General features: G+C 38.2%; 2 protein-coding genes across 8 annotated transcripts; one reads left to right on the top strand and one right to left on the bottom strand.

Moving 5' to 3' along the window:
• Positions 1-43: 43 nt before the first annotated feature.
• LOC110039659 (E3 ubiquitin-protein ligase ARIH2-like) lies at positions 44-13,075 on the bottom strand. 2 transcript variants are annotated; one of them, XM_020744794.2, is made up of 14 exons: positions 12,710-13,075; positions 12,501-12,568; positions 11,602-11,671; positions 9,735-9,876; positions 8,381-8,496; positions 7,695-7,804; positions 6,944-7,061; positions 6,387-6,437; positions 6,040-6,061; positions 4,739-4,890; positions 1,942-2,085; positions 1,438-1,503; positions 1,041-1,124; positions 44-922 (listed from the first exon to the last, which is right to left on the bottom strand). In XM_020744794.2, the coding sequence occupies exons 1-14, from the start codon at positions 12,935-12,937 to the stop codon at positions 905-907; spliced, it is 1,389 nt and encodes a 462-aa protein (XP_020600453.1). In that variant the 5' UTR covers positions 12,938-13,075; the 3' UTR covers positions 44-904. The 2 variants fall into 2 exon arrangements, with proteins under 2 accessions (XP_020600453.1, XP_020600452.1); XM_020744793.2 differs by having other exon boundaries at positions 44-422.
• Positions 13,076-13,354: 279 nt separating this feature from the next.
• On the top strand, positions 13,355-25,247 carry LOC110039660 (uncharacterized). Of its 6 annotated transcripts, XM_089281074.1 has the most exons (11): positions 13,359-13,447; positions 13,905-13,956; positions 14,639-16,619; positions 17,170-17,210; positions 17,561-17,621; positions 17,883-17,955; positions 18,586-18,722; positions 20,454-20,514; positions 20,857-20,948; positions 21,911-22,098; positions 22,863-25,247. In XM_089281074.1, coding segments are annotated over exons 3-11 (1,305 nt in total). In that variant the 5' UTR covers positions 13,359-13,447; positions 13,905-13,956; positions 14,639-16,617; the 3' UTR covers positions 23,513-25,247. The 6 variants fall into 6 exon arrangements, with proteins under 6 accessions (XP_089137201.1, XP_089137200.1, XP_089137204.1 ...); XM_089281075.1 differs by lacking the exon at positions 17,561-17,621 and adding an exon at positions 17,641-17,730 and having other exon boundaries at positions 13,355-13,447; positions 13,905-16,619; positions 17,848-17,955; XM_089281078.1 differs by lacking the exons at positions 13,359-13,447; positions 13,905-13,956; positions 14,639-16,619 and having other exon boundaries at positions 17,164-17,210; positions 17,848-17,944.
• Positions 25,248-27,291: the final 2,044 nt, after the last annotated feature.

Genomic DNA, 27,291 nt, shown 5'->3' with positions numbered 1-27,291 from the left:
CGTCCGACAAAGAAACAAGAGGCTACTAGTACAAAAACAAAACTATAACAAAATTTTTCTGTATTTTATTGTAAAAGAAAATATCAAGTAGAAGAGTTTTATTACAAGTAAGCTCTAAATTGACAGCTCCTAAATTTCTCATAACGGCTGCATAAATATACAGAGCTTTAAGCTTGATGCGTTCAAAAAATTATTAAATTTACTGTAATTCTATAGCCAACTTAGTCTTTAAAGCCTCACTTGAATTGAGACACGTGACAGATACAGCGCATAAATGTTCATCACGAAAGACCGTTACAGTCACGTTGGTCACGCAAAACAAAGTGCAAATTTCATTCCCGAAGACCTTGCTATAGCACAAGGAAATCTTTCAGTAAAGTTTGTCTTCTCTTCTCTGCTATGTCCATTTGATTTTCAAAGTCCTAGGAAACAAGAATACGACGAGATCACCCCTGGAACAAAGACGATGACGTATTTTAACCCAACCTCGTCCTCAGGAATGTGAAAGCACTGACGCCGCATTTTGAAAATGTAGCTTAAACATTTTAAGTTCGCCGCTTGTAACTATTCTCAATCTTTCAAAATCTTAGCCATCCTCGTTTTTTTTTTTTGTTTTTTTTTTTTTTTCATTTATTATTACCTCGTCGGTGATATTCTACCCCAGTTAACTATTATATTTTTGAGGTTTAATTCCTTTGAAAGTTAGACTGACGGATCGTTATAACATACGGTTAACTCTTTCATTTCACTTTTTTCAGATCTTACACGCAATCATTTAGTCAAACATTTATGGTTTTCAGGACTCAGTTAGCCTTGTTCATTTTATTCAGACATACTTTCACTTCAAACTTCGATCAACAGGCAAATCGTTGTCCAACTTGCCCCGACAGGACAACTACGAAGTTTACCTCGAACGTTCCGTCTGGAAAAAGAACATACGTGTAATTCAACAATGTACAAAGTGCACGTTTAGTGGAGGTTATAACATTAAATGCAGTGTTTGAGTTTGACTGTGTTTTTTGGATACGTAAAATACTTACCCCTCTGCAATAAAGCTCGTCTCTTTCTAACTTCCAAGACAAATTTTCTATTTCCAGTTCCAGCTGTGCTTGCTGATATTCAAACTGCCGTAAACAAAAGAAAAGCACACAAGTTATAAAGCGTTTGCAAAGAAACTTTCTTCTTCGAGCTGAACCGTTAAGAGCCACCTTGAATTAGGACTCGGCCAACAGCGACAGAATTTAAAATGAAATTTACATTTTGTGTTCTTCGCGAAACCAAGGAACTCCTCCTATTCAACTAATACTTTTGCTATTGGATGAAACTTCAGCTTTTCTGGTAAAAATACTATTTTTGTTTTGTTTTGGGAGAGCAACTGAATGTCATGAAATTAGACACCAAAACATATCACGTTGTGTATAAGAAATCTTTAGTTACCAGTCTTTTTCTGTAGTCCTCCATGAAGTATGCATATGGATAGGTGTACATCAGTGTGTAGCGGCACTGAGGAGATAAACACGGTTATTGAGAGTGACTTTGTACAACAAAGTATCAACTCGACGACTCAAGTTAGCGAGGGTGTCCGTTGTCAAAAGGTTTGACCGTATCGAGTTCTAACCAATCAGAAAGAAGGCGCTTTTCAAGTAACCAATCACAAGTAAATCCAGTCCAGAGTTGGCTGACGTAAATTTTCGCGCGCTTTTCACCGGCTGCACGATTTTACATTACTTTCTGATTGGAGCATCACACAAATCTTGGCTGTAGTGATTGGCTGGCATTTTTAAATTTTCGCGCGCAAGTAACAACAAATCACACACGGACCTCTGTAAGAACTACGTCATCACTATGACAGTGTATATGCAATATTTTTAGACGACTATGGAGAACGCTAAAAGAGCCCTTCGTTTAATTACGCTATAAGAAAACTCCGTCCATGCTTACCTTTGCTAATAACTGCGCTGCATCTAGAAGATACTGCCAATCAATCCAAGTACCGATATTGTTGTTTACTTTTTCTTGTATCTTTTGATTGATTTTTCGCTTCGTCTCTTCCTCGCGTTTAAGACTGTCCGCATGGTTTTGCCACTAGAAAAAGAGAGAAATTTGACACGATCAAACTACTATTTTTTGTTTACTTGAGTGTTGAAACCTTTCTGTTAAGGTGATTCCCTAGTAAAAGAACCCGCCATAGACTTCCGATGAAACTTGGTATGCTGTTGTTACAGGACAAGATGTTAAAAACGTAGTAAAAAGAGGGTGTCACCGTGCTTGTTTTCACGCCACAATGCCTACAAATACGGTTATTTAGGTGACTTTTGGTAATCTCCGCGCGCAACAAATAAGCTCGATTATTTTTCAATGCAGCGTGTTATATCACACAGAGTTTGAGTTTCTTTGATTGTTTATTCATCTACGTCCCAAAAAACTGTCTTCAAATCCCCTGCATTTTTTTTATCCTTTAAGGGAAACATAATTTTGACATGCACGGTCGGGCCCGTTATGTCTCCCTCTGTAGTATTTATTTCATTTGCCGAAAAAGTAGCCACAGATTTCTGCTATTTTTTTTCTCAGTTATTGAGGATATTGTTCTTACTGAAATTATGAAATATAAAGTGGGGATCACCGTGCTCGTTTAAGAGAAAAAGAGCATTTATTTCGCTATCGAGCTTAGTTTGAGGGAAATCTCTCACGTTTTGTACGCGCACGCGCTCATGTGCGCGCGCTAATGACGCGAAAATCGTGCGCAGTAGGGATGCGCAATGCAATACTAAGGAATCACCTTAAATCTGACAGGACATGTGTAAGGCTACAAGGAAACATTGTCACGGAAACACAGTTTTCCAAATTTATTTCCCTAGCGCACAAACGGGGAAATATTTGCTACGGAAGTAAAATGTTTCTGACAAAATTTAAAAACAATTTTTGTTTTAACTGTTCAAGGAAACAAAATTCACTTCCGCGCCAAATTTGTTTACGCGCTCAAATGGGAAAACATTTCGGGAATCAAAATTCGTTTGCAGCATTGACTCTTGGTTTTATGGCGCGTTTAGAATGCCAAAAGTATTCCTAGGAATATTGCAAAGCTTGTTTGAAGTCCGGTCAATGGTCATTTAGCCAACTGTGAGCGGGTAAGCAGATTTTTACAAGACTAGAAAACAGTTTGCACTAAACATAGCAAGGGTTGATCTAATGAAAAGTAGCCCAGTATTTACACTTTCTTGAATATATCAAACACGAGAGACAGTGTTTCATCAGTATATCCAAACACCGAGAAAAGAGTTGAAAATACGACGCGTAGCGGAGTATTTTTGACAAAATTCGAGGTGTTTGGCCAGCCGATGAAACACTGTGTCGAGTGTTTGATATATCTTCTCACTCGAGACAAAACTAAGGAGTAAACGGAGAAGTAAAATCGTCAAAATCTATGCTAATTAAGACCGCGTATCGAAACTTCCCTCACGGTTGTGATTTTCTTTGTTTTAACTTAATGAACTATTAATAAGTTTGAGAGGGCGAAGTACATGTAAGGTGGGATTGAACAACCAGCTTCCGTGCGACAACTTGAAAGAAAATGCCACCCGTCGTACTTGGAGTTCAATTCCTTTTTCTAGAAACAGTCGTTATCTGATCACTGAACAAGACACATTTTCCAAATCTGAAGTAATCTTTTAACAAAATTCACTGATTTTGACCAGAGATTCCTTCGAGTTTCCATCTACTAAATTTTGTGACTTTTGCCCCTGACTTTTAGCAACGGTTCTCTCTCTTCTCAGACAGCGTCCACAATACGCCGCAGAAATTTGAAAACGCAGCTTTATTTCTAGTCCTACCTTCCACACTAATCCGTCACCACAACAAAGCTTTTCAAAAACGCTCTTCAAACCGGAGGAATTTGAAAACGTTTGAAAACGTGTGGACGGAAAACATCTTGAAAACGAAGCTTTTCGAAAACTAGTCTCCTTCGCAGCCGTTATTAGGGTCGTCACGCAACGCTCCTCCCCACTTAGTGGGGAGGAGCGTTGCGTGACGACCCTAATAACGGCTGCGAAGGAGACTATTCGAAAACCAGATGGCGTCACGATAATCACGTGATTTCCCTGACCGCGTTTTCCTCAAACACAAATCCAAAATGACCAGTGATTGTTGGGTTTTTTAATTCCTCCGGCGAAGTTAGGACTAGTCTGAATTTCAGCCGTCTCTTCCCTTTACCCCGAGGGGGGCGCGGGAGAAAGGGAAGAGAGGGCTGAAATCCAGACAAAGTTAGGACGGCAAACATTTGATTCGTTTTCAATGAGAAACCGTTTTCAAATTCTTGCGGCCTAGTGTGGGCGGTGCCACAGATAGCCAAACGCCTCTGAATATCATTGACTACTAACTGGCTGATATTTTACCCCCATCAAATATTTCCGCTCTCGCGGGATTGGTCTAAACGCGTCACGTGCCTGAACATTCTCCAGCTAAAATATATCCGAGGGATATTTCCCAATTTTCAAAATCGCGCGTGTTGCGAAAACTAAGGATAACAAACACAATAGCCTCCATTTGGCGCGAAAATATGCTCGGATATACGTCCTTGGACATCATCTGTCCCTCAAAGCTCACAGTTTTCCTCGAGCTACGCTCTCGGAAAACTGTATGCTTCTCGGAACAGATGATTTTCTGCGGACAAATATCCGAGCACGTTTTCGTGCCAACTGGAGGTTATTGTTTGAATATTTTACTTCTGAGTATCACATACCCTTTCAAAATAGAAAAGATATTTCTTTAGCGCTTCCCTAGCCTGTATACCAGCGGACTCATTAACTATGTTAGGATTGGATTTATATCGACTGCATTCATAATATTCTGATCCATGGTTCTTCCAGTCTCCACAACACATCCAGCAAAAATCTGCGGCCAAGAAACATACAGAGCATAAAATCAATAATATATATGGGTTATTGACAAGCTTGTTCAGTCCAGATATTGTTTTTTAAGTGTTTTTATTGTTGTTGTTGTTGTTTGTTTTTTTTTTTGTTTTGCGTGTTTATGGACCGAGACGGAGTCAAGGTCCATAAACACGCAAAAAAGAACGAGGCCAATATCTGGGCTATATATGAGGGTTTTTCAGCCGTTTTGGTCATAAATTTGGTATCGATATTAGCCATTTTGGTCGTAAATAGAGTATGGTTTTAGCACTCTAGTCTTAAATTGGGTATGTTTCTTAGAAAAAGCTACTTTTTCATCATTATCAATAAGACCGTCAACAAAAGCCCTTTATAACTGATGTTTAGGGCAACTGTGCCAGCTACAAAGATCATAAATAGGGTAGAAACAAATCGCATATTTTGGTCAAAAATAGTGTAAGGGTTTTGGGAAGAGGGCAGCACACCCTTACCCAACTTTTCTGGGAGTACCCCCCCCCCCCCCCCCCTCCGGCCAATATCCAGCCATCTGGAATGAACAAGCTGAATCATTGAAGGGTTTACTATATGGCTTATAGTGAAATTTCTCTTGCGGGACAGCTGGTAGTCCCGAACAGACACGATAGCACCATCTTGGCCACTCAGGTAGTTAATCACAGTGCAGGATTTAGTACATCTTGCCCGCTGATGGAGCTAGCCATAAAATAAGATACCTTACACTGTAAAGAAATGTTACTGACAGTACTTGTCAAGCTTGAATGTTATAATGCACCAAGAAAGATATTTTATTAATCAGAGACACAGGAAAAAAAACTCTGAACTCTACCATCTGGATCTCATCTCGGAAATGAGTTGAATATAGCAGTGGCTATTCTTTATTAACTGCCAAGTTCTTGTTTGTGTGCAGTTACCAATAATTTGCACGATTAAGAGATTTACAGTGTAAAAAATAGTCTAGAATTTTGTGCCATTACATCGTTATCAATGTTGAACACAAAAACATTTAATTTCCAAAATTGTCCATTTCCTAATTTTAAAACAGGGCATTTCCCCAATGCAGTTTCAGAACAGCTTACTTCTGAATCATAAATTATTTCACAATTTACATGTAACACACAACGTATAAACAACGTACCGTGTTTACATTTGATACATTGCTGAAGAATAAATAAAAAACACAGAAGTTAGACGTGCAAAAGGAAACTAACCAAATTACCAGCAGTGGCAGATCTAGACCTTGAGCTAAGGGGGGGGGGGGGGGGGGGGGCAGTGGCGGGGCGGCGGCAGCAGGAGGAGGTGGGGTTGCTTGCCCTGCCAGCTTTTCTTCCTTCTTCAATTTTTTTTGGCCCAAAAGAAGGGAGGCCCGGGATCCTCGTACCCTCCCCTAGATCCGCCACTGATCAAAAAATTAAAGTAAAGGTAACAAAAGTAGCTCAAATTATAAACAATTAACTATTAATAATGAAAATAAATTTCTCTTACCATGTGATTACAACCACCATTCTTTTCAATACAGCTTCCACAATTTGGACACTAGGCAAAAAAAATTGCAGCTTAATAAAACCATTTGTTTCAGACCTGTATTTGTTGACTAGCCAAGAAATAATGTACAACTTCATATCATAATCAAACTGCAACCTGCATCTGTCAACTAGAACCTGTATATCATGTGCAAGTACAGCTTAGAAGAGGCTTGGTGGCTTCAAGATAGCACACTCAACTCCACACTGAGCGGTCTGGGTTGGAACCCTTGCCAGGGACATTGTGCTGTGTTCTTTGGGCAAGACACTTCACTCTCACAATGCCTCTAGCCACCGAGGCACGTATAAATGAGTGTCTGCAAAGTTAATGCTGGGGGTAACCCTGCAATGGACTAGCATCCTATCCGGAAGGTAGACATATTCCTATTCGCTTCATGCTACTGAAACCAGAAATAAGTGCGGCAGCCAGATGGGTTAATTGGCTCATGTGCAGAGTTGACCTTAACGCTTGATCTTTGCTGCATAATTTTTCCAACAGTTTTAAGATCCAATACTTACATCTTTTGTGTTAGCAGTAATATAATTAGCTGTCTCTGAGTCATCTTCACACTTTGTGAGCCATTTCTTAATTGTATAGCAATCTGTTGGAGCATGGTATTTTTCACCACACATAAAACTGTAAGAAACAAATTAACCAGAACAAAATGGAGTTACTGTAACCAAATACCTGAAGTGTCTCACTCACAAAATAGAATTCACATGGTATAAGCATGCTACATCTACTTTTTGCCTGGTACTTGAAATTTTACATTTAGCTAGTGCACTACATAAAATTACTTCTAATCAGCAGGGCCCAGTTGTTCAAAAGCCGATCAACACTAATCCGGGATTAAAAGTAAATCAAAGTTCTAATTTCTCTTAAATAAAAGTGTTTTCACTGTCCATGTTTCCTGGAATTTGACAATAGTCAAAGCCAAAATTGAAGCACAAAAAATTTAAACAGAAAACTTCACTGACAAGTTACAAAATTGAAATAAAAATATACGCTAATCCTGGATTAGCTTAATCGTGCTTTGAACAACCCAGCCCAGAGTTCTGAGTAAAATCTTAATGTTACCATGACTACAATGCATGTGCTATTTTCTGTGGTTTTTCTTTGAGACTAGATATGGTTTTGATTACCTCCAAGATAGAAAATTTCCCAATTTTAAAGTGCTGTAAAATTTATTAGCATTTCAATGTGCAGTTCTTAATTCTTAGTTCTTAGTTCTTAAATGTAGTGGTACTAGGTTTTTATATATATACTCACCAAAATACTGAATTGCAATTTGAACACCAAATTCTTTTTGCTTTAGGTTCCACTACTTTTACCAGGTAACCACAATCATTGCCCGGACACCATCTCATTAAAGGATGACACTAACAAGGAAAACACAAAAAAATAAGATTAACATCAAACAGTAAAATACCGGCTAATCTTATGTCCACTTTTTTTGACCTACATTTACATGTATGATGTATACATAGGAATTCATCTAGAAGTTTGGCCTGGACTGAATGAAGATCACTAGCCTCGCATGTCAGCTTCTTGTCTGGTATCGATACACTTGTGAAATTACCGTGAAACCCAGAAAACTATCAAGCACCAGAAATATTTATGGAATCTTCAAGTGCAGCAAGGGGAAAGCCATGAGAAAAACGAAACCACAAACAGCAACAAAGTAATTTGATTTGTGGTTTTGAGGTTTTCCTCGGTCTGTGTCCTGAACTTAATTGTGATTGGTCAGTATACAATAGACCTGTCAGAATCAAATCAGAGTGTTCACGGTTTTTTGACTGATGCACAGTATTTGTTTTAGTGGATACATGTATTTACTAATCAATCACATCATAAAATGATAAACAAAATTGTTAAATTCTGTTATTTTTCAACCATATGAAAAAACATACTTTACAGATTAACTGTAATTTGATCATTAAAAGAGCTTGATTTACCTTTACTTCATCATTGAAAAGAAATTGTCTATATTTTTCTAGCACAGGTCCATTTTTAAGTATTTTTAGGGCCATCTCTTCCCCAATTAAAAGATTACAGTTCATACACTCAATACCTGAAAGACAAAAGATAGTCTTCTAAAAATTGCACAACAAATTTAAAAAAAACTATTGATAACAAATCAAATCTCTGATCCCCAATGCTGTCACTCCAGCCCTGTCAAAATTTTTGTACTTAGTAGGCAGGATAACACCAAATCCAAGAATGGGATCTCTTTTACAATCAGGGGGTGAACTCCAGTGTGAAGTAGGTGCTTTAAAATAATTTACTATAGGTGACAAAATTGCTGGCTGCTGGAGGTGATAACAGTGGCGGTAGCTGATCCTGCTTGGAAGCAGCTTCTGTTGCACCTGCAATTACTGATTATAATATTTTTAGAATAGTACTAAGGCATTCTTGTGGATAGAATTAGCTATATATAGGATTGTCAAGAGCAGCAGGTTGATTCATTGACAATCACTGTCTACATGTACGTGCTTCGTGATCTCAGCTGGCTTCTGTGTCGAGCTATTCATCTGTTCCTTAGGAAAAAGATGGCAAAAACAGCCACCTATCCCAACAAAACAGCTGTGTTCATAAAAACTGTAATAGAAAATAGCCCAAGCAAAATACGGGAACTCATTGGTTAAAAATCGTGTTTCTATTTAACAATTAGATTATGAGCTCAAGATTTCTATCATGTGATAGTTGATGAGGTCGCAGCCTGAGTCAGCTATCACGCATAGAAATGAAGACCAAACAATCTATTTGTTTCAGTAGAAATTTACTAGTTGTTCAAACCTTTATCTAAATCCTCTTTACAGCACTTCAAAAATGCAAGGAAGCAGCTGTCATTTTGTCAACAGGTGCACACTGCTACCCTACTCACTATTTACAACAGAATAGATAGTGAGTAGCATAGCCAATCAGAGAACGGTATTTGTGATAGAACATTTAAATACTAAAACTCAATTGAAACACAGAACAAGCATGAGAGAATTTATATTTTGATGATCAAAGTAAAAAGAGATTTTTTTCTTTTTTCCATCACGGTATTTTCTAAAAGAAATAGAAAACATGTCCTCTGTATTTTTATCGAGTTACAGAAACACTTGTGTGAAACTTTGGGAGAACTTGAAAAAGTTGGGGAGACACTCTCCTGTCGGCTTGTGTTCCCGCACCATTTCTTGTTCTCCCAAACTTCTACTCATGCCTCTATAACTCAATAGAAAGTTGGACCATGTTTTCTATTTTTCAAGTAATGTTGTCTGTAATAATTATGAATACTTAACTACACATCTAAAATTTACAAACCAGATGATAAGCCAATCTTTAATTGGTTAACACAATACAACATCCAGCAATCGTCACAAAATGAATGGCCACAGGAAGCACTTGTTGTGTTAGACTTTGTACTACGCTGAAAGCACACTGGACAGTAGAATGATCTTGATGTCTGTAGAGTGGGACAGACAGACAGTACCATGTTAGATGTTAGTAAGCCATCATGACATGTTTTTACTATTCACCATCAAAGTGGGACAGGCAGTATGGTGTAACGATTAGTGCACTGGACTCCTGATAAAAAAGGCTGGGTTTTAACGCTGACACAATAATATTGTGCTGCATTCTTGGGCAGGACGCTTTGTTCTCACAGTTCCTCTCTTCACACAAGTTTATAAATGGGTATTAGCAAATTTAATGCTGGGGGGGAGCCCTGTGACATCCCATCTAGGGGAGGGGGGGTAGAAAAACTGATTCTTCAGAAGTAACCTTATGCAATGGAAACTGGGACAGGATCTGGCAAGATAGAACACTTGGTATGATGATAATCCTGATGATGATGATGCAGGCTTAACCTTACCAGCAAAGCATGGCACTTTTCCTCAAACATCGATTAAGAGGAGGAAAAATAATTTGAGAGCAAGGAGAAAGACATCTGTTAAATAATAAGTGTATTATCGCTTGTCTCACAATGTAGTCACTTGAGATGTAGATCGCGACATTTTGACTGCTTACTCCTAGTCTTCTTCTTGGGCAGGACACTTTGTTCTCACAGTTCCTTTCTTCAGGCAAGTTTATAAGTGGGTATTGGCAAATTTAATGCTGGGGGGAGCCCTGTGATTGACTAGCATCCCATCCAGGGGAGGGGGGGGGGTAGAAAAACTGATTCTTCAGAAGTAACCTTATGCAATGGAGACTGGGACAAGATCTGGCAAGATAGAACACTCGGTATGATGATGATGATGATGATGATGATGATGATGATGATGATGATGATGATGATGATGCAGGCTTAACCTTACCAGCAAAGCATGGCACTTTTCCTCAAACATCGATTCAGAGGAGGAAAAATAATTTGAGAGCAAGGAGAAAGACGTGTTAAATAATAAGTGTATTATCGCTTGTCTCACAATGTAGTCACTTGAGATATAGATCGCGACGTTTTGATTGCTTACTGCTAGTCGTCTTCAGGCGATGAGGTCGACTGATTATAAGGCACCATTTATATCACAAAGATTGGCTGTGATTGGTGTATTTCGATCCTCCCATTGTTCCATTGTTCCAGTGAGTAGCTGTTCCCTCAGCGGTCTGCTGTTGTACCGTTTTCCTGTTGTTGTGTTATTTGATCGTGGGCATCTATGCTTCAGGAATTTCAATTCCACTATCCCTGTTCATGTTATTAGGGTGAAGTCTTATGTGGACTAAATGGTGCCATGTAATCATTCGACGTCATCGCCTGAAAAAGACTAGTAGTATGCAGTCAAAACGTCGCGATCTACATTTCAAGTGACTATATTGTGAAACAAACAATAATACACTTTGTTGGATCTACCATGATGAACAACAACCTTTTCTTCAACATCTGTTAAATACTTTCTTTTTTTCTTATTACAGTATATGGCTAGGTCAGTGAGTGAGCAAGATGCACCAAGTCCTGTGCTGTGACTGGCTACCTTAGCGGGCAACATGGCTACTCACTGTGTCCCATAAGAAACATTTCCCTGAAAGCTCTAACAATAAATCCTTTATTAACCAAGCTTGTTTGGTCAAAATGGCTAGATATTGGCCTTGTTGTGAATTTATGGCCATGCAAAAAGGAAATAGGCCATTATCCAGCCATTTTGACCTCACCCTTGGTCAATAACCCATAAAACATTATTATATACTTAATACTTACAGCTTGAACAACAGGTTTTTCTGGAATAATTCTTCCCTCGACAAGCAGCCCAACTGGATCAACTCGGTGCCTGTGAGATAAGACAATGTACTGGAGAATTCTTGACTTCAAGACTACATGTACATGTAGATGGCTTATGGGAAAACACTTAAATCTCTGTCTAGCTCCGGTAGCATGAAACATTACACTGGGGCATTACTGCTGCTGTCAGCTGACATGTCAGACTTCAGGTTTGAGTGTCGGCTGGATCACTGTGTCGTGTTCTCAATGGGCAGGACACTTTTGTCTCACAGTACTTTTCTCTACCCAGGCATTTATTAAATGGATACCAGTGAATTTATATAATTATTAATGCTGGAGGATTACTCTGCGATGGACTAGCATCCCAACCAGGGGGGAGTAGAAATACTCCTAGAAAATAATGCTACAGAAACTGGAAAAGTTCCAACAATATGAACCAAATAGCCTATTCAAACTAGTTTTTGCTTGATGTTGGGACCTTATTGAACACCCATCCCCTACTGCCCCCCCCCCCCCTGATGGGTTGGTTCTTATGGGAAAAAATGGCTACACTCTTTAACCTACACCTCACAAGGAGTTCCCATTGGGAGAATTTGAAAATAGCACAGTCATAACAAAAAGTGACAGATCAAGCTCATTTCATGGAGTTTACCTATAAAAGTATTATTCAAAAAAAATTATATAAATTAGCATACATACATTGATTCACTATCATTGGTAGATAGCTTAAACATTACGCTGCTTGTTGTATAGAGTGAAAACGTTTCATTGTTTAATGTGCTTCGAGTTAATAATTAAACAATAAAAAAAAATCATCACCAGCTGGGCTGCACATAGTTCCGGTTTTAATTGTATTGACCAACGCAATGCACGTTTACCTTTCCAAGATCTTCTCTGTATTCCAGTCGTGTTGAATCAGCAGGATTCTGGCCACAGATTGCGATACCTTGAAAAACATTTAACAAATCATGACGCTCGTAAAACAAATTAAGATTTCTTAACGTTTACAACCGTGACGCTCTGGTTGTATTATCGAGAGCCAGTAAGGAATTACCAAAGTTTCAGCTGGTTCTTAGAGAGATCTCACCTTTATCTCTTGACAGATCTTAGCCACTAAAGAGTCGAATATTTCTTGAGCCTCACTAGAATCAATAATCACGAATTCAAAACTTTCAGGGTCTTCTTCTTTGTCTGAAGCCATTCCTTCATCCTCGTCCCCATATTTGTAGTAATAGTCGTCGTCATCTTCATCGTCATCATATTCGCTCGATTCAGGATCTAAGGAGTCCTGCGACTCTAGATCGACCGTAGACATCTTAAACCTTCGAAAACTCTACAGGAAACTATAAAAGCATGAATAAACTACTACTTTTAACCTCTGAAAACTCTCGTCTTCTTCATACTGTAAAGTGGTAGACGTAGACCAGAGCAGTTGTTAGGTTGATGTCATTGACCAAATTTGGCCATGTTGGCCAAATATAGAACTCGAGCAGACTGGTAACTACGTTAAGCCAAAAGCCGCCATATTTGATTATCTTGGCTGGAAATCCCAAGATTTCGAAGATTTCCAAACGTTTTAGCGCTTTCCTTGGCGTCTTCCCATGTTTTATAGATCAGTGAACCATGAGTTGACATTTGGTGTATTTCAGACGCCTGTACTACGTTTTACTTTTGTGCGTGAAGGAGAACGCCAGTGGAAACTTCATACTCCAAACGATGAGTTCTTTTACTGGGAAGTTTCGAGAGTATCCCACTATTTCAGCGGACAATTTCGAAAAAAAAAACCTTGACAGTTTGGCGTTCTTCCTTTCCCACTGCCATAAAGGTACGCTTTTTTTTTTTTCTTTTTTTTTTTTTATACAGTCATGGTATGGAAACCATCCTAGGATTAAAATTGCGAACCTGTAACTTGGAAAAAGTTGGCAGAAACTGTCAGACAGTATACAGTAAGTGTCAAAACTGTGGTCCAAAAAAATTATGAGGAGCCCAAAGATTCCTAACCATTAAATCCTGGGTGCGCAGCAGTTAAGCTTATATAAAAAAAGTAAGTTTTTCCACTCGCCCAAAGGCAAAAGTTAGTCACCTGTGGCACTTGGACACTTCTAGAGCACAGCCCTGAGAGTCAGTGTTAAATTTGGAGATGACTCGCAAAATTCTGTTGACGAAGTACAGAAAGAACCGATTGCTCCACATTTGATAGGGTTTAGCAAAAGACAAATTTCCATTGTGACAACATTACTTTTTATTCTCTTTTTTTCTTTCTTTTGTACTATACATTGTAGATCATATGTCTGGATTGGACTCTGTTAATCTACACCACAGATTTATGTCCAGGCAGGTGCAGTCATACATATGTGTTTGTCACTTATAAATAAACTACAGTAAGAGCAAGGTGTGTTATGTACAGGCACCAATGTCAGAACTATATACAATGTACATGAACACCCCTCTCCCCACCCTGCTATTTACCTTTACCTTGCGTTACAGCTGCCCTCTTAAACGGAAAAAAAATGAGAGTGTCCATGTGTACAGGTAACTGTTGATTGTCCTGTTCAAGGCCACATGATTTTTCCTGGAATGTGTGAAAAATGACGTGATTGGTTCATCAATCAGTTACAGTTTAAAGTATAATGCTTGTAAATTCGTTGTCATGAACTTCATTGGTTGCGTTGACAAATATCTCAAGAGTTGACCATAGAGACCACAATGGAAAATTGTTACACATCGTGGGTGAGATTCAGATTAAGAATTTTGAAGTTTAAAGCCAGATTAACAGGGGTATAATGGTAACAAAATTTTTCCACAGGTGGTCTGTTTTTTTATGTGAACTTGCAAAGGTCATTGTCTGTCCCATAGATACATTACATGCAGACAGAAAGTTCCTTTGTTGTCTCAGCATCATTGTCACATCTCGTGTTGTGACAATGAAATGGTTTAATAAATGGATAATTTATACAAGAAACACAATTGTCAGCAACACATGGATGCTCTTTCTGAGTTTTCTCTTCGCTTTCAGGGATGGCCGACCGGTTAGCTCAGTGGTAGAGCACCGAACCAGCATGTGGGAGGTTGCGGCTTCAAACCCCAGCCGGACCAATACTCAGGGTCTTAAAATAATTGAGGAGAAGGTGCTGCCTTTGTTATGACATCTGCAAATGGTTAGACTTTCTAGTCTTCTGGGATTAAGATGATAAACCATAGGCCCTATCTCACAGCTCTTCACAATTAATTCTGTGGGACATGAAAGAACCCACACACTGATCGAAAAGAGAAGGGACATACCTGTAGTTCCCCGTGTGGTGGTCTGTCTCTCATCTGATGGCTAAATGCTCGGAGGTATTAGCTGCATAAGCTACTTTGAAATCTGAGGGTAAATAAAGAAATGTAATGTTACATAATATAAATGGCAGCTCTAACATAGGTTTACATTTAGGATTTTCAGCAGGGCTCTCTTTAACGACAGTAACACCTGTTGTGGCTGAGTGTACTTGATTTTTCCTTGATGTTACGGGTGAAACTGTCTGTTGTTGATAGAATTCACCCACAAAGTAACAAGTTTGCTATGGGTGTAGAGAACAAGGAAACATGAAATTTTGAGATTTAGTAAAGAGTTTACTCTGTATGTACTGTACAATGTATATGAACCAAACTAACAAATTCTGCCTTTATCTCTCCCCTTCTTCTTCTCTTTGAAGAATTCCTGAAATTTTCAACTTAGTATCCGAATACCTCCTTATAAATTTCCATTTTGGTCACTGAAGAATTCTCCCGATCCTCGACTGCTGGTTATATCTTATGCAATATCCCATGCTAGGGGAATCACCACTTCTTCTGTTGATAACAGTTTTACATTTTCTTTTCCTTTCAACAGCACAACTGTGTTTCTCTACTGTTCAGAAACAACAGAAAATTTGTTGATGTGCAACCCATCATACAGTCATCTCAAAAATTATATTGTTAGTACTATGATATTGGTTCTTGTGATATTAATATAGTTGGTCTGTTTTTGTTATAAAGTTTTGAGTTTGCTTTAAATGTAAGGGAAACAAGACAGTAGAAACTGGTAAGGTGAATCTTTTGCTTTTAATTAATGCTCTAAGTCTCACGACTAAGTGAGAATTCTGATAGACAGAGCTTGACCTTTTACTATAATAATTATACAATCTAAGTTGTAGTGTTACTGACAGACTGCCGGCAGGGAAACCTCACAGAATATACTGGGGGATTACAGCTGTACTTGTGATGAGCAGCATGTAGTTAGCACATTACCACACAGCAAAAATCAAAATACAAAACAGACTTCAAATGGCACCTAACCTTGTACCATATAGTGTCAATAAAAAATTAATTTTATGTTTTCTCTCATAATTTTAGCGCAGTATACCACTGGAGCAGCAAACCATTATTCCACTTCTTGATGACAAGACAGATAAAGTAGAGCAAGAGTTTTGCTGAGTTCCATGCCCATGCGTTTTAATGTCAGACTTAAACTTATTAAGAAATAGAAAAAAATTTCATGTTTCTCTAGAGTTGTAAAAACATGAGTGGCAGTTTGTGAGAACTTAGAAATCCTATGGGAACACAACTACAGGCAAGTTCTTCTGCAGCATATTTTGAGTTCTCAACATAAGCTTCCATGAGTGTTTCAACTTGATTTTTTTTTTCTTTTCAATTTTCTCAAAATCTAATTATATACGTGTAGTTTGCTTGGTCATCATCATTTATGTCAACAGCTTGTACCAGTTCTTTGCTTCTGTTAATTGAAATTAAGACAAATTCTGCTCCTTTTAACATGCACTTTACAGTGTGTTTTCTAAGTTTCCCCTACCTTGTACTTTACTGTAGTTGATAACATTCCTTTTCTCTGCAACCTGTCAGTTTGATTTTTTTTTTTTTTTTTTTTTTTTTTTTGAGTTATTTATTGTTGTGTAATTTCCACAGCAAAGTTGTGTTTGTGTAACACTGTTGCCTGCAGGACACTGTGTTGGATCTGTCATGTGAGTATGTACTGTACTGTAATGTACATATCAGGAACAATGAGAAATATAGCATACAATGCAGTCGAGTGGAACCTAAGGGAGCAATGACAACTGCAATGTCACAAAACAAAATGGTCTAATACTGCACAAATTCAGCAAATTATACTCTATATAACTCAAATTTAGGCTTTTAGTCAGATGGACATGGACTGAATGCTGAAAAAGCTCTTCATACAGGAATGCTTGCTACACAGGCCAAATTACTCACTTTTAAAGAATTTGTTTCCATGTTACATTATAAATTCTTCATTTGAGCAGACCCTATATAGCACATTTTGGATGCCTACTTAATTCAAATCCTGGTTAAAAGCCTGGCCATAATAGTTAGCCTGTCTAGCTGGTGTTTTAAATGGTATCGGGGCAAAAAACAGGTGCCCTCGTCAATTCCCTCTGTGTGCTTTGCATCTGTGCATTGCATTGGCTGCCTATGATCAATTATGTTACAGTAGGTCTAGTGCAATAATAATTATTATCAAATAATGTAAGCCATTACTACATCTCTTTCTAGGTTCTTATTTGAAGGTCCACATGGGAATGTTCTCTACACAGGTAATTTAAAGTTGCCTTACCGTACAGGTCTGGAATTTACTGTACTGTAATTTTAAGGATGCTGAAGCTGAAAATTGCAGTTGGATAGTTGGCCTTCACTTTCAAGGTGTCATGAAATATTCTGTAATGTACAAGTAAGCAAAACAACATGAAGAATATACACATTTGTATCTTTCGTGAACAAAATTATTATATGCAACTGAATTAGAAATTTTGTAACTTTTGGTAGCTTTTCAGTAGTTAAATAGCACATAATGCTTTATGCTAATTAGTAATTACATGATTGCAAAATTGTACCTATTTAAAGAGTTCTGTACTTTATACAATGTATCTTGTTTTGACAATGGCAGGTGATTTTCGATTAGCAAGAGGTGATGTGAAGAGGATATCATTCTTCCATGCTAATGGAAGGTTTGGTTTTCGTTTTTAGTATTACTTATGAAATTATAAAAACAGTCACCAAAGGATGTATGGATTTGAATATTTGTTGAAGGAAGTGGCAATGAACTACAAGACCAAGGTGCAGACAGGTACATAAAAAATTATACCATTCTTCAAATTTCTCAGAAATTATTGTGTACAGTAGAGCCTCTGCATGTCATTGCATGTGTTCTTAAAATACTTGTTTGCGTTTTAGATCCATGTAAGTGATGAACGGCTGATTATGTACAGGTATCTCCCAGACATGACTCCTCATTTCACAACTGATGGCCAGTCTACCAAGATACATGCCTGTAAGTGGCAGGTAAGAACACTTGAATGTATACACCATACAGCTTTTTTCTTCCAGAACCCAACTGCTTTAACATCCATAGCTGACAGTTTTTTTTTTTTTTCTTAGAAGTACAATGGAAATAGCCTTGAAAATCAAGCCGCAAAGCCATGGCAGCAGCTAAATCTCCAAACTTTGCCACTATTATGAATTTTCTCCGTAGGCCATTCCCGAGTTACCTTGTGCCATTGTGTCAAAACAAGTCTTTGTGTGAAACCATTCATATGAAAATGTGTTCTGCCTAGAGAGGTTCATTTTCAAGTAAATCAAACTCATTTTCATATGAAAGGTTTTGCATGAGGACTTGTTTGACTTGTCATATGCTAAATTAAAGGACGCAGTATACAGTTTCCCCTTTGTGCGCGTATTTCTGAACTTCATTGTAAATCAGAGTAACCCAGCAATGAAGTTAAACATTTGTGTTCTCAGTTCTGTTTCATGACAGCTGAATTACCTTGGAACAGAATGTGGCCACCAATGGAATATGCAATGCGCAGTGATCAAGAGAGACATTTTAATGATAGAAAACAACGCACTTACGCTCCTTCTCATTAAAATGCATGATCTTTGCTAATAACAGTTTGTTTTCTGCTGTTTTCATAGTCCAGACGAAGCTGCGATTCCGACCTTCCATGTGGTTCTTTAGTTCATCCTTCTGTTAAGACAAAGGTCCTGCGAATTAAGCCCACAACCATGTGGGTTGCACGTGACACAAAACCAATACCTGCAGATTTTAAAAGGTCAGACTACTCTTTAAAGTCAGTAAGAACTTTAAGTGTGGCTCTATGCCCCACTGGGGGCCATAAGGAATTATGATGGTGATGGTGATGGTGATGGTGATGGTGATGGTGATGGTGATGGTGATGGTGATGGTGATGGTGATGGTGATGGTGATGGTGATGGTGATGGTGATGGTGATGGTGATGGTGATGGTGATGGTGAAGGTGAAGGTGATGGTGATGGTGATGGTGATGGTGATGGTGAAGGTGAAGGTGAAGGTGATGGTGATGGTGATGGTGATGATGAAGAAGGAGAATAATTTCAGTGGTCACTAGTCACAATTAAATAGTAATGAAGTAATGAAGATCATAATTTGCATTGTGAATTCTGTTTGTTGGATGCTACTATCTTTGAAAGATCTGTAAGTCTCATCACAAAAGAAATTAACAGTAATCGAAGATGTTTTGTTATTAAAAGAAATCCACTTACAGGTCAACATTTAGAATTTTTGTTGTAAGTTCACCTTTAGTAGGCTTACCTGAAAACATACAATAACATGTACATGTAGAAAACTGCACTAGGGTGCAGAGAAAACCAATTTTCAGGACATAATTAGTTAGATGTAATAGCGGGAAGGTTATTCTCACTAGTTCCCAAAAAATTCATTTGTTGCAAAAATTTGTAATTTGAGTTTCCTCAAAAATGTCCCCAAGAGACCTTACTTGCCTAACAGCAGGTGAAGAACAGAATTCACTAGCCCAACTGGAAAATCCCTAAATAGCCCACTCAGGCTACTGAAAAGGACTTTCTTTCCCCCTTTGCACTGATCTGGTTAGTGAGGTCATTCCATAAAGGAGATACCGTATTTATTTGATTAAGCACCCACCTCGAATAAGCGCCCAGCCTGAAGGTAGAAAAAGCTAATAAGCTCCCAGCCTCGAATAAGCGCTCACCCCCACCACCCCACCCCCAAAAATAACTTTTTAAACGCCCAAGCTCGAATAAGCACCCAAGCACCCACCCCCCCCCCCAAAAAAAATAATAATAAATGGCTTACAATCTCTAGTTTCATTGTCTGAAAATTTTATGATGTTGATTGAGAATTCTGATAGCTAAAGAGACTTCTGCGAAGACCCAACAATGAGTTGTTAGTCCCGGGCACAAACTGAACAATGAACAGTTACAGTTTATATGCTTTAATATTTTGTCATGTTTTGTTCTTATTTATTGCTTTGTTACAAAATAAACTTTTTAGTTGCTGAAAATGGTGAAAATTTAATAAGCGCCTGCGTCCACCCTGAAAGTCCAAAATTAATAGGCGCTTAATCAAATAAATACGGTACCCATCTTTGAGGAAAGTGATATAAGATGCAGTCAGTCCTTGTAAATGTATACTTATTTAGGAAATCTGTTTCAGAACAGTCTCACTTCAGACCAAAGGTGACATCCAAGGGGTTTCATAGCGACCTTTTGTGTCACCAAAATGACCATAATATGTTGACAAATAATTGGCATTTTTTCATATTGTAATAATTATTATCGACTGAAAACCAGCATCAGTACTGATTCATGAATGAATCAATCAATCAGTGACAAATTTAATTAAGTCTCAGTCTTAAATAAAAGAAGAATTGCTGAAAACCATGATTGTGAGCCACGTTAGGTAATTTATAGGTGTAAGAGCCAGGGTTTAGCATAACCATGTAGTCACTGCATTTTAACAAACATTTTCCTTGCTTCCTCATTCACAGATATGACAAGGATAAAAAGCTGTGGAGAGTTGTTCATTCAATGCATGCATCAATGGAGGAGGTAATCTGTTATTCCTTTGATATTTTTGCATGACTGCAAATCGTGATTGATTTTTCTTGCAACGTGAGCTCTGTTTGCACTTTTTAGATGCAATTATTGCAAACTACAGTATAGCCAGTTTGGCAGAGCTTCAAATGACTCTGTGAGGACTCGTGTTACTACTAAATTTTCCCAAATTCATTTTAGAACAGTGTCTCTATTTTTTTCATTTTATCAACAGAATCTACTTGTGTTAGAGGATAATAACTGAAAGAACGTAAAAATATTCCAAAAAAAGAAGAAGTATGTGTGGCAGTTGTTGAGTCATTATAGCAGTTTACACTGAGTCTGTTTGTGTTTTAGATTCAGGATCTTGTGGGTTACCTGAGGCCATATCATGTTTATCCTAATGTACCACCAGTGGGACTGGATACATTAGAGGACGCTTTTGAACGGTTTGTTGACAAACACTGTAATTAACAATAAGCCTCTTATAGACCTGGTCACAAGGTACAAGGGCAGTTGCCTGAGCCACAAGTTACACACCTAGAACAAGGCTAGAAGAACCTAGGGGGACCTAGAACAAGGGAACATAGTTACATGTACGCAAGTTAAGCTTGACTTTTCTTTGTTATGCAAGTCATACAGCATAACTTGTGGGCCTATAAGGATCCAACCATAGCCAAAATGCAACATTTGTACAAGTCAAACAATGTGTACAATGGATGTTTTTCAATAGGGATCACAAGCTATGATCTCCTACACAGGCCCACTTTAGCTTTGTCTTGCAATCTTTCCTTCTTGGGAGGAGTGCGTAACAAACAATGAGAATTTCTGTGTAGGGGGCTACACAGAAACTGGAACAAATACTCATCGTGTCAGGAATTTCATTCTTCAACTGAGAATCTTGTTCCCCTGAAATTAAAAAAAAATAATATGACTATTCTCAGACTTCTGCTCCAATCAAGTGCAGATCACCAGTAAACTGAAGGGATATATATAACTTTCATGGTGTGCCTCTTGTACAAAGGGTTAGCGAAGGGGTGGCACACTGACCTAATGGTAAGTACTCTGGACTTCAGATTGAGTGATCCGTGTTCACCCCCTGGTTGGAGTTATTACATTCATTTGATTCTTTACTCTCACAGTACCTCTCTCCACCCAGGTGTTTAAATGGGTACAGGTGAACTTGTTCCTAAGGGGTAACCATGCACTGGGCTTAGGCATCCTATCCAGGGGGGAGGAGAAATATTCCTACAGCTACCTTACCTTACCTCACCTCAGCTGCAGTCCCTCATGCAATGGAAACCAGAGTAAGCTCTGGCAGTATAGAGCACTTGGCCCAACACAGATTTTACCTTTCTTGTAATCTTACCTTTTACTTAGTTTCATTGTGACTGGCTATCACCTTGTTTAGACTGAAGGGCCTAACTCGCCTTAAAGAGTGTGACTCGTGTAACCAAGATGACTCTGGTGAGGAGCGATTTCAAGAACACGCCGCCAGTCACTTTGGAAATTGTTTTGTGCAAAGTGAACAAAAGTCAGAGGAGAAGGCCACACTGACTGAACTACCACATGTATCTCGACCAACTCCTGACGAGAAAGGTCAGGCAAAGAACTTGTATAAAGTACATGTATTTTTCCATGGAAAAAGAGGCAAGAGTCTCTTTTACAGTAATTAATGCGCTCATCCTCTTGCTATGTTCCAAAAGATACCACAAAAAGAAACATTTTAAAATGCTATATTTGTGTGATCCTTCATCTGCATGTTTCATCTCTCTCATGGCAAAGCAACAGAAATTAGATTTTTGATTTTAAAATGGAACTCAAACTTGTTTTTAAAATCTCTTTTTCTTTGACTTTCTGTTTTTGTCTCCTTGAGAAAACGTAGAGTGGTTTCTGATTTTGGTTTTCCACAACTTCGCAAATGTCATAGTGTAAAGCGAGGAACCTAAGGGGGTAAAATGGCAACTGGGATTTGCCAATTTTTTTTCACTGGAAAAAAGGGATTTGAGTCACTGGGACTGGAACCACAAACAAAGAATTGGGAATGAGACTGGGATTTGGGTGAAATATAGGAAGGAAAATGGAATTTATATCCCCACACACCCACCCCCCTCCTTCAGGACTCTTGGTTGAATGATGAAGGTTCCATCTTCAATCGGTCAGGTCAGTGAAATTGAAAAAACCACTTTCGGACATGGAATTCTTATGACACAAAGACGATTGTTGTCTGGGTTCACTCTTGAGATGGTTCAGAACTGTTACTCTGAGATATATTCCTATTTTCCTTTCCTAGATTCTAATTCAAATGCTAAAACAATTCATGTTGGCATAATTTAATAATGTATTTTTTCTATTTTTTTCAGTCTTGGCACTGTGCAAAGAGCTGGGACTCGATGAAGAAGACAGTCTTGCACCCGTTCCAAAGAGACGTAAAGCTAAGACCCCTGGCATAGCTTTGGCAGAAAAGATATCCAGTGCTTTACAGTACTCACGAGCTGGGACTTCCGCTTCTAAGAATGTAACAAACCAACAAGGGCCAAAAACGCAATTATTTTTCAAGGCTAAAACAAGTGAATATAGAGAGAGTAGGCAGACACCTCTTCAACTCGGCAAGACAACAGCATGCCCCTCTAGAACTGAACTGAAACATATGGGTGAAAACAGAACTTGTAAAGATGCTTGTGAGCAATCTGACAGTAGCACCCTGCCTAAACAAGAATATCTTACTATGGATTCTTTTAGTGCATTAGAGGACAGGAGAGATACCACACTGGAAAATAATTGTGATCATTTCTTGGACGGAAAGACGAAGTTACATCGTCCTGGTACCTTTGAAAGGCTTTCAAGTTTGGAAGAAAGGACTAGCCAGGAGGGGTCGGTAGAAGAGGAATTAACAGGAAATAGGACAGACTTTAATGTACCTCCCTCCCCAGGACATATTGAGCCACTACCAGATAAGCTATCCCGGATTCATCGTTTGCTGCAAAGTGGCGAACCACTTCCGAAGTGCTGAAATTTTGAATGGAAACAGCACATGATAGAGCAGTTTTCACTTGAGTGTTTAATAGTAATTTGCATTGCTACGCTACACGATTGGCTGAAAAAGTAAAACCAGTTGTGACGTATTCACATCAACTACCTGTATTTCAAGTTTTCATTGGTTTATTGGATCGTCTGTGTCCTTTGTGACTGGCTACAGAAATAACTTTTGGTTTTGCTCTTACAACACCTCTCCTGCCTGCTTTCTACCAGTCTGTTTCAAATGGAGTCCCAGTGCACAACCTTCCATATGGAAATGACTATGGAAATGAGTTTCATTTCAAGACAATGAACATGCAAGGGAAAACTCGTTTCCATATGAAAGGTTGAGCAACAAGACTCGTTTTGAAACAGAGGTAAAGCAACTCGGACATTGGCAAACTGACAACTGCTCTTGATTATCTCTTTATTCACATTTCTATTAGTTGCGGTGCGAAACAAGTTTTCTCCATCCTATGAAGAGTTTTTGATCCAATATTAACATGTGCACTTGCGAGCTCTTTTTAAAAAAGCTGTCACATTAGCATAAATTCAAGAATTTCATTATGTTGCTTTTAACATTGTCCTGGTCACATTGGGGTCAATCCTTTTTGGAGACGGTTTTAGAATAGAGAACCTATTATTGTCCATATTAATAGGAATGCAGTGCAAGATACTTTGAGTCTTAGGTAGATTTTCTCTAAACAAATACAGAACCAAAAACACAATCCTGATTTTATATTTGGACATAGTAATTGTATTCAGCATCGATTAGTTCTTAAAACCATTGACTATTTAATTTATTTGAATGGATTTAATTTATTGCTCATATATTCAATCATATATTATTAGATTGTAGATATGACATATGATAAGATAAATTATTATGATAAGATATTCAGATTGTGCAAATTACCACAACGATTTGCTCGTCAATTTGTAATTCAAATGGCCAAAAGGCCATGTTCGTATTCTCGGTATTGGACTGGAACTAGCTTGCAATGGAGGCTCAGGCTTGGGAATATCATTAAAAAGAGATAAATGTCATTTGCAGTTGAAGACTCTCCGCATCAGCCTCAATTGCAAGCTAGTTCCACTCCGATACTGGAAATACGAATATGGTCTATTCCTTATATGAGAATTGGGGAATTGGGAATCATGGCAGCTGTATTCATCAAAACAAATATCCAGTCCAAGATGATAGACAAAGCTCCCACGATTCCCTGCAGGCGTATCTATTAGAGTGAATTGGCCATTGTTTCAATAAGCAGTCAAGTCACTGTGAATATTTTTAGCGCCTCTTTCGTGCCTTGGTCTATGTATTTTGTTTCTACGCAGGCAAGCATACCTCCATCCTTAGCGATCAAAGGGAAGTTAGTTGGGGCAGGATGCAGTTAACCCGGTGAAAATTGAAGTGACGAAAGATTCAAGTGATGGGGGAAGATCCCTTGGGAGCTGCGCCTATTCATATCATTTCCAAACAGCTCCGCCAATGCTGCCTCCCAATTGGGCACGAAAATAGTTTTGTATTTTCAGGGGTTCTTCCTGCGACAATTGTACTCTTTCGTCCGCATCGATTTTTGCCGAGTTTTGCTCGTTCCGCCCCAGCTAAATGTCCCTGAGTCTACGAGGAATAGTTTACCTTAACAGTTAAGACAACGTTCTTTATAGTTGCGGGCAACTCTTTAATTATTGCAAATTAATAAAAACGAAAATTTTAAAATCCCTAAGGTGGTTGTCTCTTACTGGTCTAACGCAGTTAAGTTCTCCCAGGTTCTCGTATTATTCATCACCAAATTTAATCCATTTTCACCACGACAATTTGCCATACTCAACATCACCAAATTTGATCGCTTTTCAGCATGACATTTTACCTTATCATGCATCACCAAATTTGATTGATTTTCACCAGGACATTTTGCCTTACTATACATCATTAAATTTAATCGACGTTCACCACGACAATTTCAATACTCTTCATCACCAAATTTGATCGTTTTTCACCAGGACATTTTGCCTTACTATATGCATCACTAAATTTGATCGAATTTCATCATAACATATATATTCCATAACTATACTCCCAAAATTTAATCGATTTTCACATTTTGCCTTACTTTTGCAACTTGACAATTTGCTTTACTGTACATCACCAAATGTGCACGATTTTCACATTTGGACTTACTATACATCACCAAATTTAATCGATTTTCACCATGATATTTTCCCTTCCCATCCATAACTACATTTCATCGATTTTCATGAAGACATTCTGCCTTATTATTCATCATCAAATTGGATTGATTTTGATCATGACATTTTTTCTGACTATGCATTTCTTCCCTCCTAGGTTTTGTTTTTTGCAAGTGACAGCGAAATAAATTTATACAATTATAAGATAGCCCTAAGCTTGATCTACAAGATGATACCATTTTAGTTAGTTATGACGTCATATGACCTCAAATGACGTAATTTGAACTTGGATCCGCCATCCTCGATTTCACTATTTTCTTAGATTGTCAAGAAATCACGCAGATTAATGCAAAATCAAGCCAAATGCTTGTTAAATGTACAAATTCTCGAATTGCGAAAATTTGATAAGGAAAACTGCAAAAAAGTGCAGAATCATGTAAAGATGTTGTATTTTTTCCAGCCCTACATGAAATTTGCGGTTGGCATGGCAACGTCAAAAATGATGCACACACAACTGACATATGAAAATTTTCGCAGAGGATGAATGAACAGCTACCGAAAGTTTCTGCTCCTTACGGTAAATCGTATTTTCAAATATTTAAAAAAACCTTATTGGGGTTGACATGCACCCTTCCCCAACCCACCCCCACTCCCGCCCTTGCACGTCCGTAATTCTCTCGCGGTTAATCTTACCACGCGTGTTGCGTACATGTTTTCGTGGAGAATGAAAAAGCGTGTAAGGCTGGAATTTCTGGAAATGAAAGTGAGCTAAGAATAACTTAGGAGAAATTGCCATGGAAATAGTCTTACATGGGCGATAAACCGCTTAGCGTTCATCCTCTCTTTCTTATACGAGTGGGTACAGTCGATATTAAGAAAACAAACACGTACCCAGGTCGTGTTTTGTAATTTGAATTGCGACATAAAAGTGAAACACAAATGAAACATGTCGATTTTGTGATGTATATAAAAAATATATTTTATCGCCAGTCGAAATTGAAAACTTATCCCACGGTTCGAAAGTGTAATATTTCTCGAGTCATTGCTATTTTTTGTCAAGATTTCATTTCAGCTGATGCAGACTACAACTTTCATTCTGAGTTCAACTTAAATTTCGGAACGATTTTCAGACTGTTAAACCTTTTCTGGAAAGGTAGGTGTACAGAAATTTAAACGCAAAGTTTTGTCCCAGAGAATTGTTGTATAATTAAGATAATCTTTCCCATTTTAAAAGGACGGCAATTTTTTACATGAGTAAATTGTAAGTGCTCAAGATCAAATTATAAACTCGGCAAATTCGATAAGCCTTGTAAGCATTACACAATGATATACTCGAGTGGAAAAGTAAATTCAGTCTTATATGTTCCAGCTGAACTAAACATTGTGAACTAAATATTGGTCTTTGACTCTTTAAACTGACAAAGCAAAAATAAGGGAATTAGAGTTCTTTCTTGCCAACGTCTAGCAATGCGTTTTTAGTTTAGCTGCTTGTGGTTAAAGGTTAAAACACGATGTAAAGCAAAACTGAACGAACCTTTGTTGCTTTTTCTTGCAGGGAAAGTTTCTCTTGTGGACATACCT

The sequence above is a fragment of the Orbicella faveolata genome, unplaced genomic scaffold (genome assembly GCF_042242905.1).
Source record: "Orbicella faveolata isolate gen_17 unplaced genomic scaffold, um_ofav_v1 contig_48, whole genome shotgun sequence".
NCBI lineage: Eukaryota > Metazoa > Cnidaria > Anthozoa > Scleractinia > Merulinidae > Orbicella > Orbicella faveolata.
This window is presented reverse-complemented; position numbering and strand designations above follow the sequence as displayed.

Bases quoted from the DNA above. Each gene is read 5' to 3' on its own strand.
- LOC110039659 (XM_020744793.2), bottom strand. From the start codon at position 12,937: ATGTCTACGGTCGATCTAGAGTCGCAGGACTCCTTAGATCCTGAATCG. The intron at 4,891-6,039 runs GTACGTTGTTTA...TCTTGGCCGCAG, and splicing joins ATGTATCAAATGTAAACACG to ATTTTTGCTGGATGTGTTGT. The intron at 1,504-1,941 runs GTAAGCATGGAC...TTATCTCCTCAG, and splicing joins CAGCGCAGTTATTAGCAAAG to TGCCGCTACACACTGATGTA.
- LOC110039660 (XM_089281074.1), top strand. The intron at 17,211-17,560 runs GTAATTTAAAGT...TGACAATGGCAG, and splicing joins TGGGAATGTTCTCTACACAG to GTGATTTTCGATTAGCAAGA. The intron at 22,099-22,862 runs GTCAGGCAAAGA...TATTTTTTTCAG, and splicing joins ACCAACTCCTGACGAGAAAG to TCTTGGCACTGTGCAAAGAG.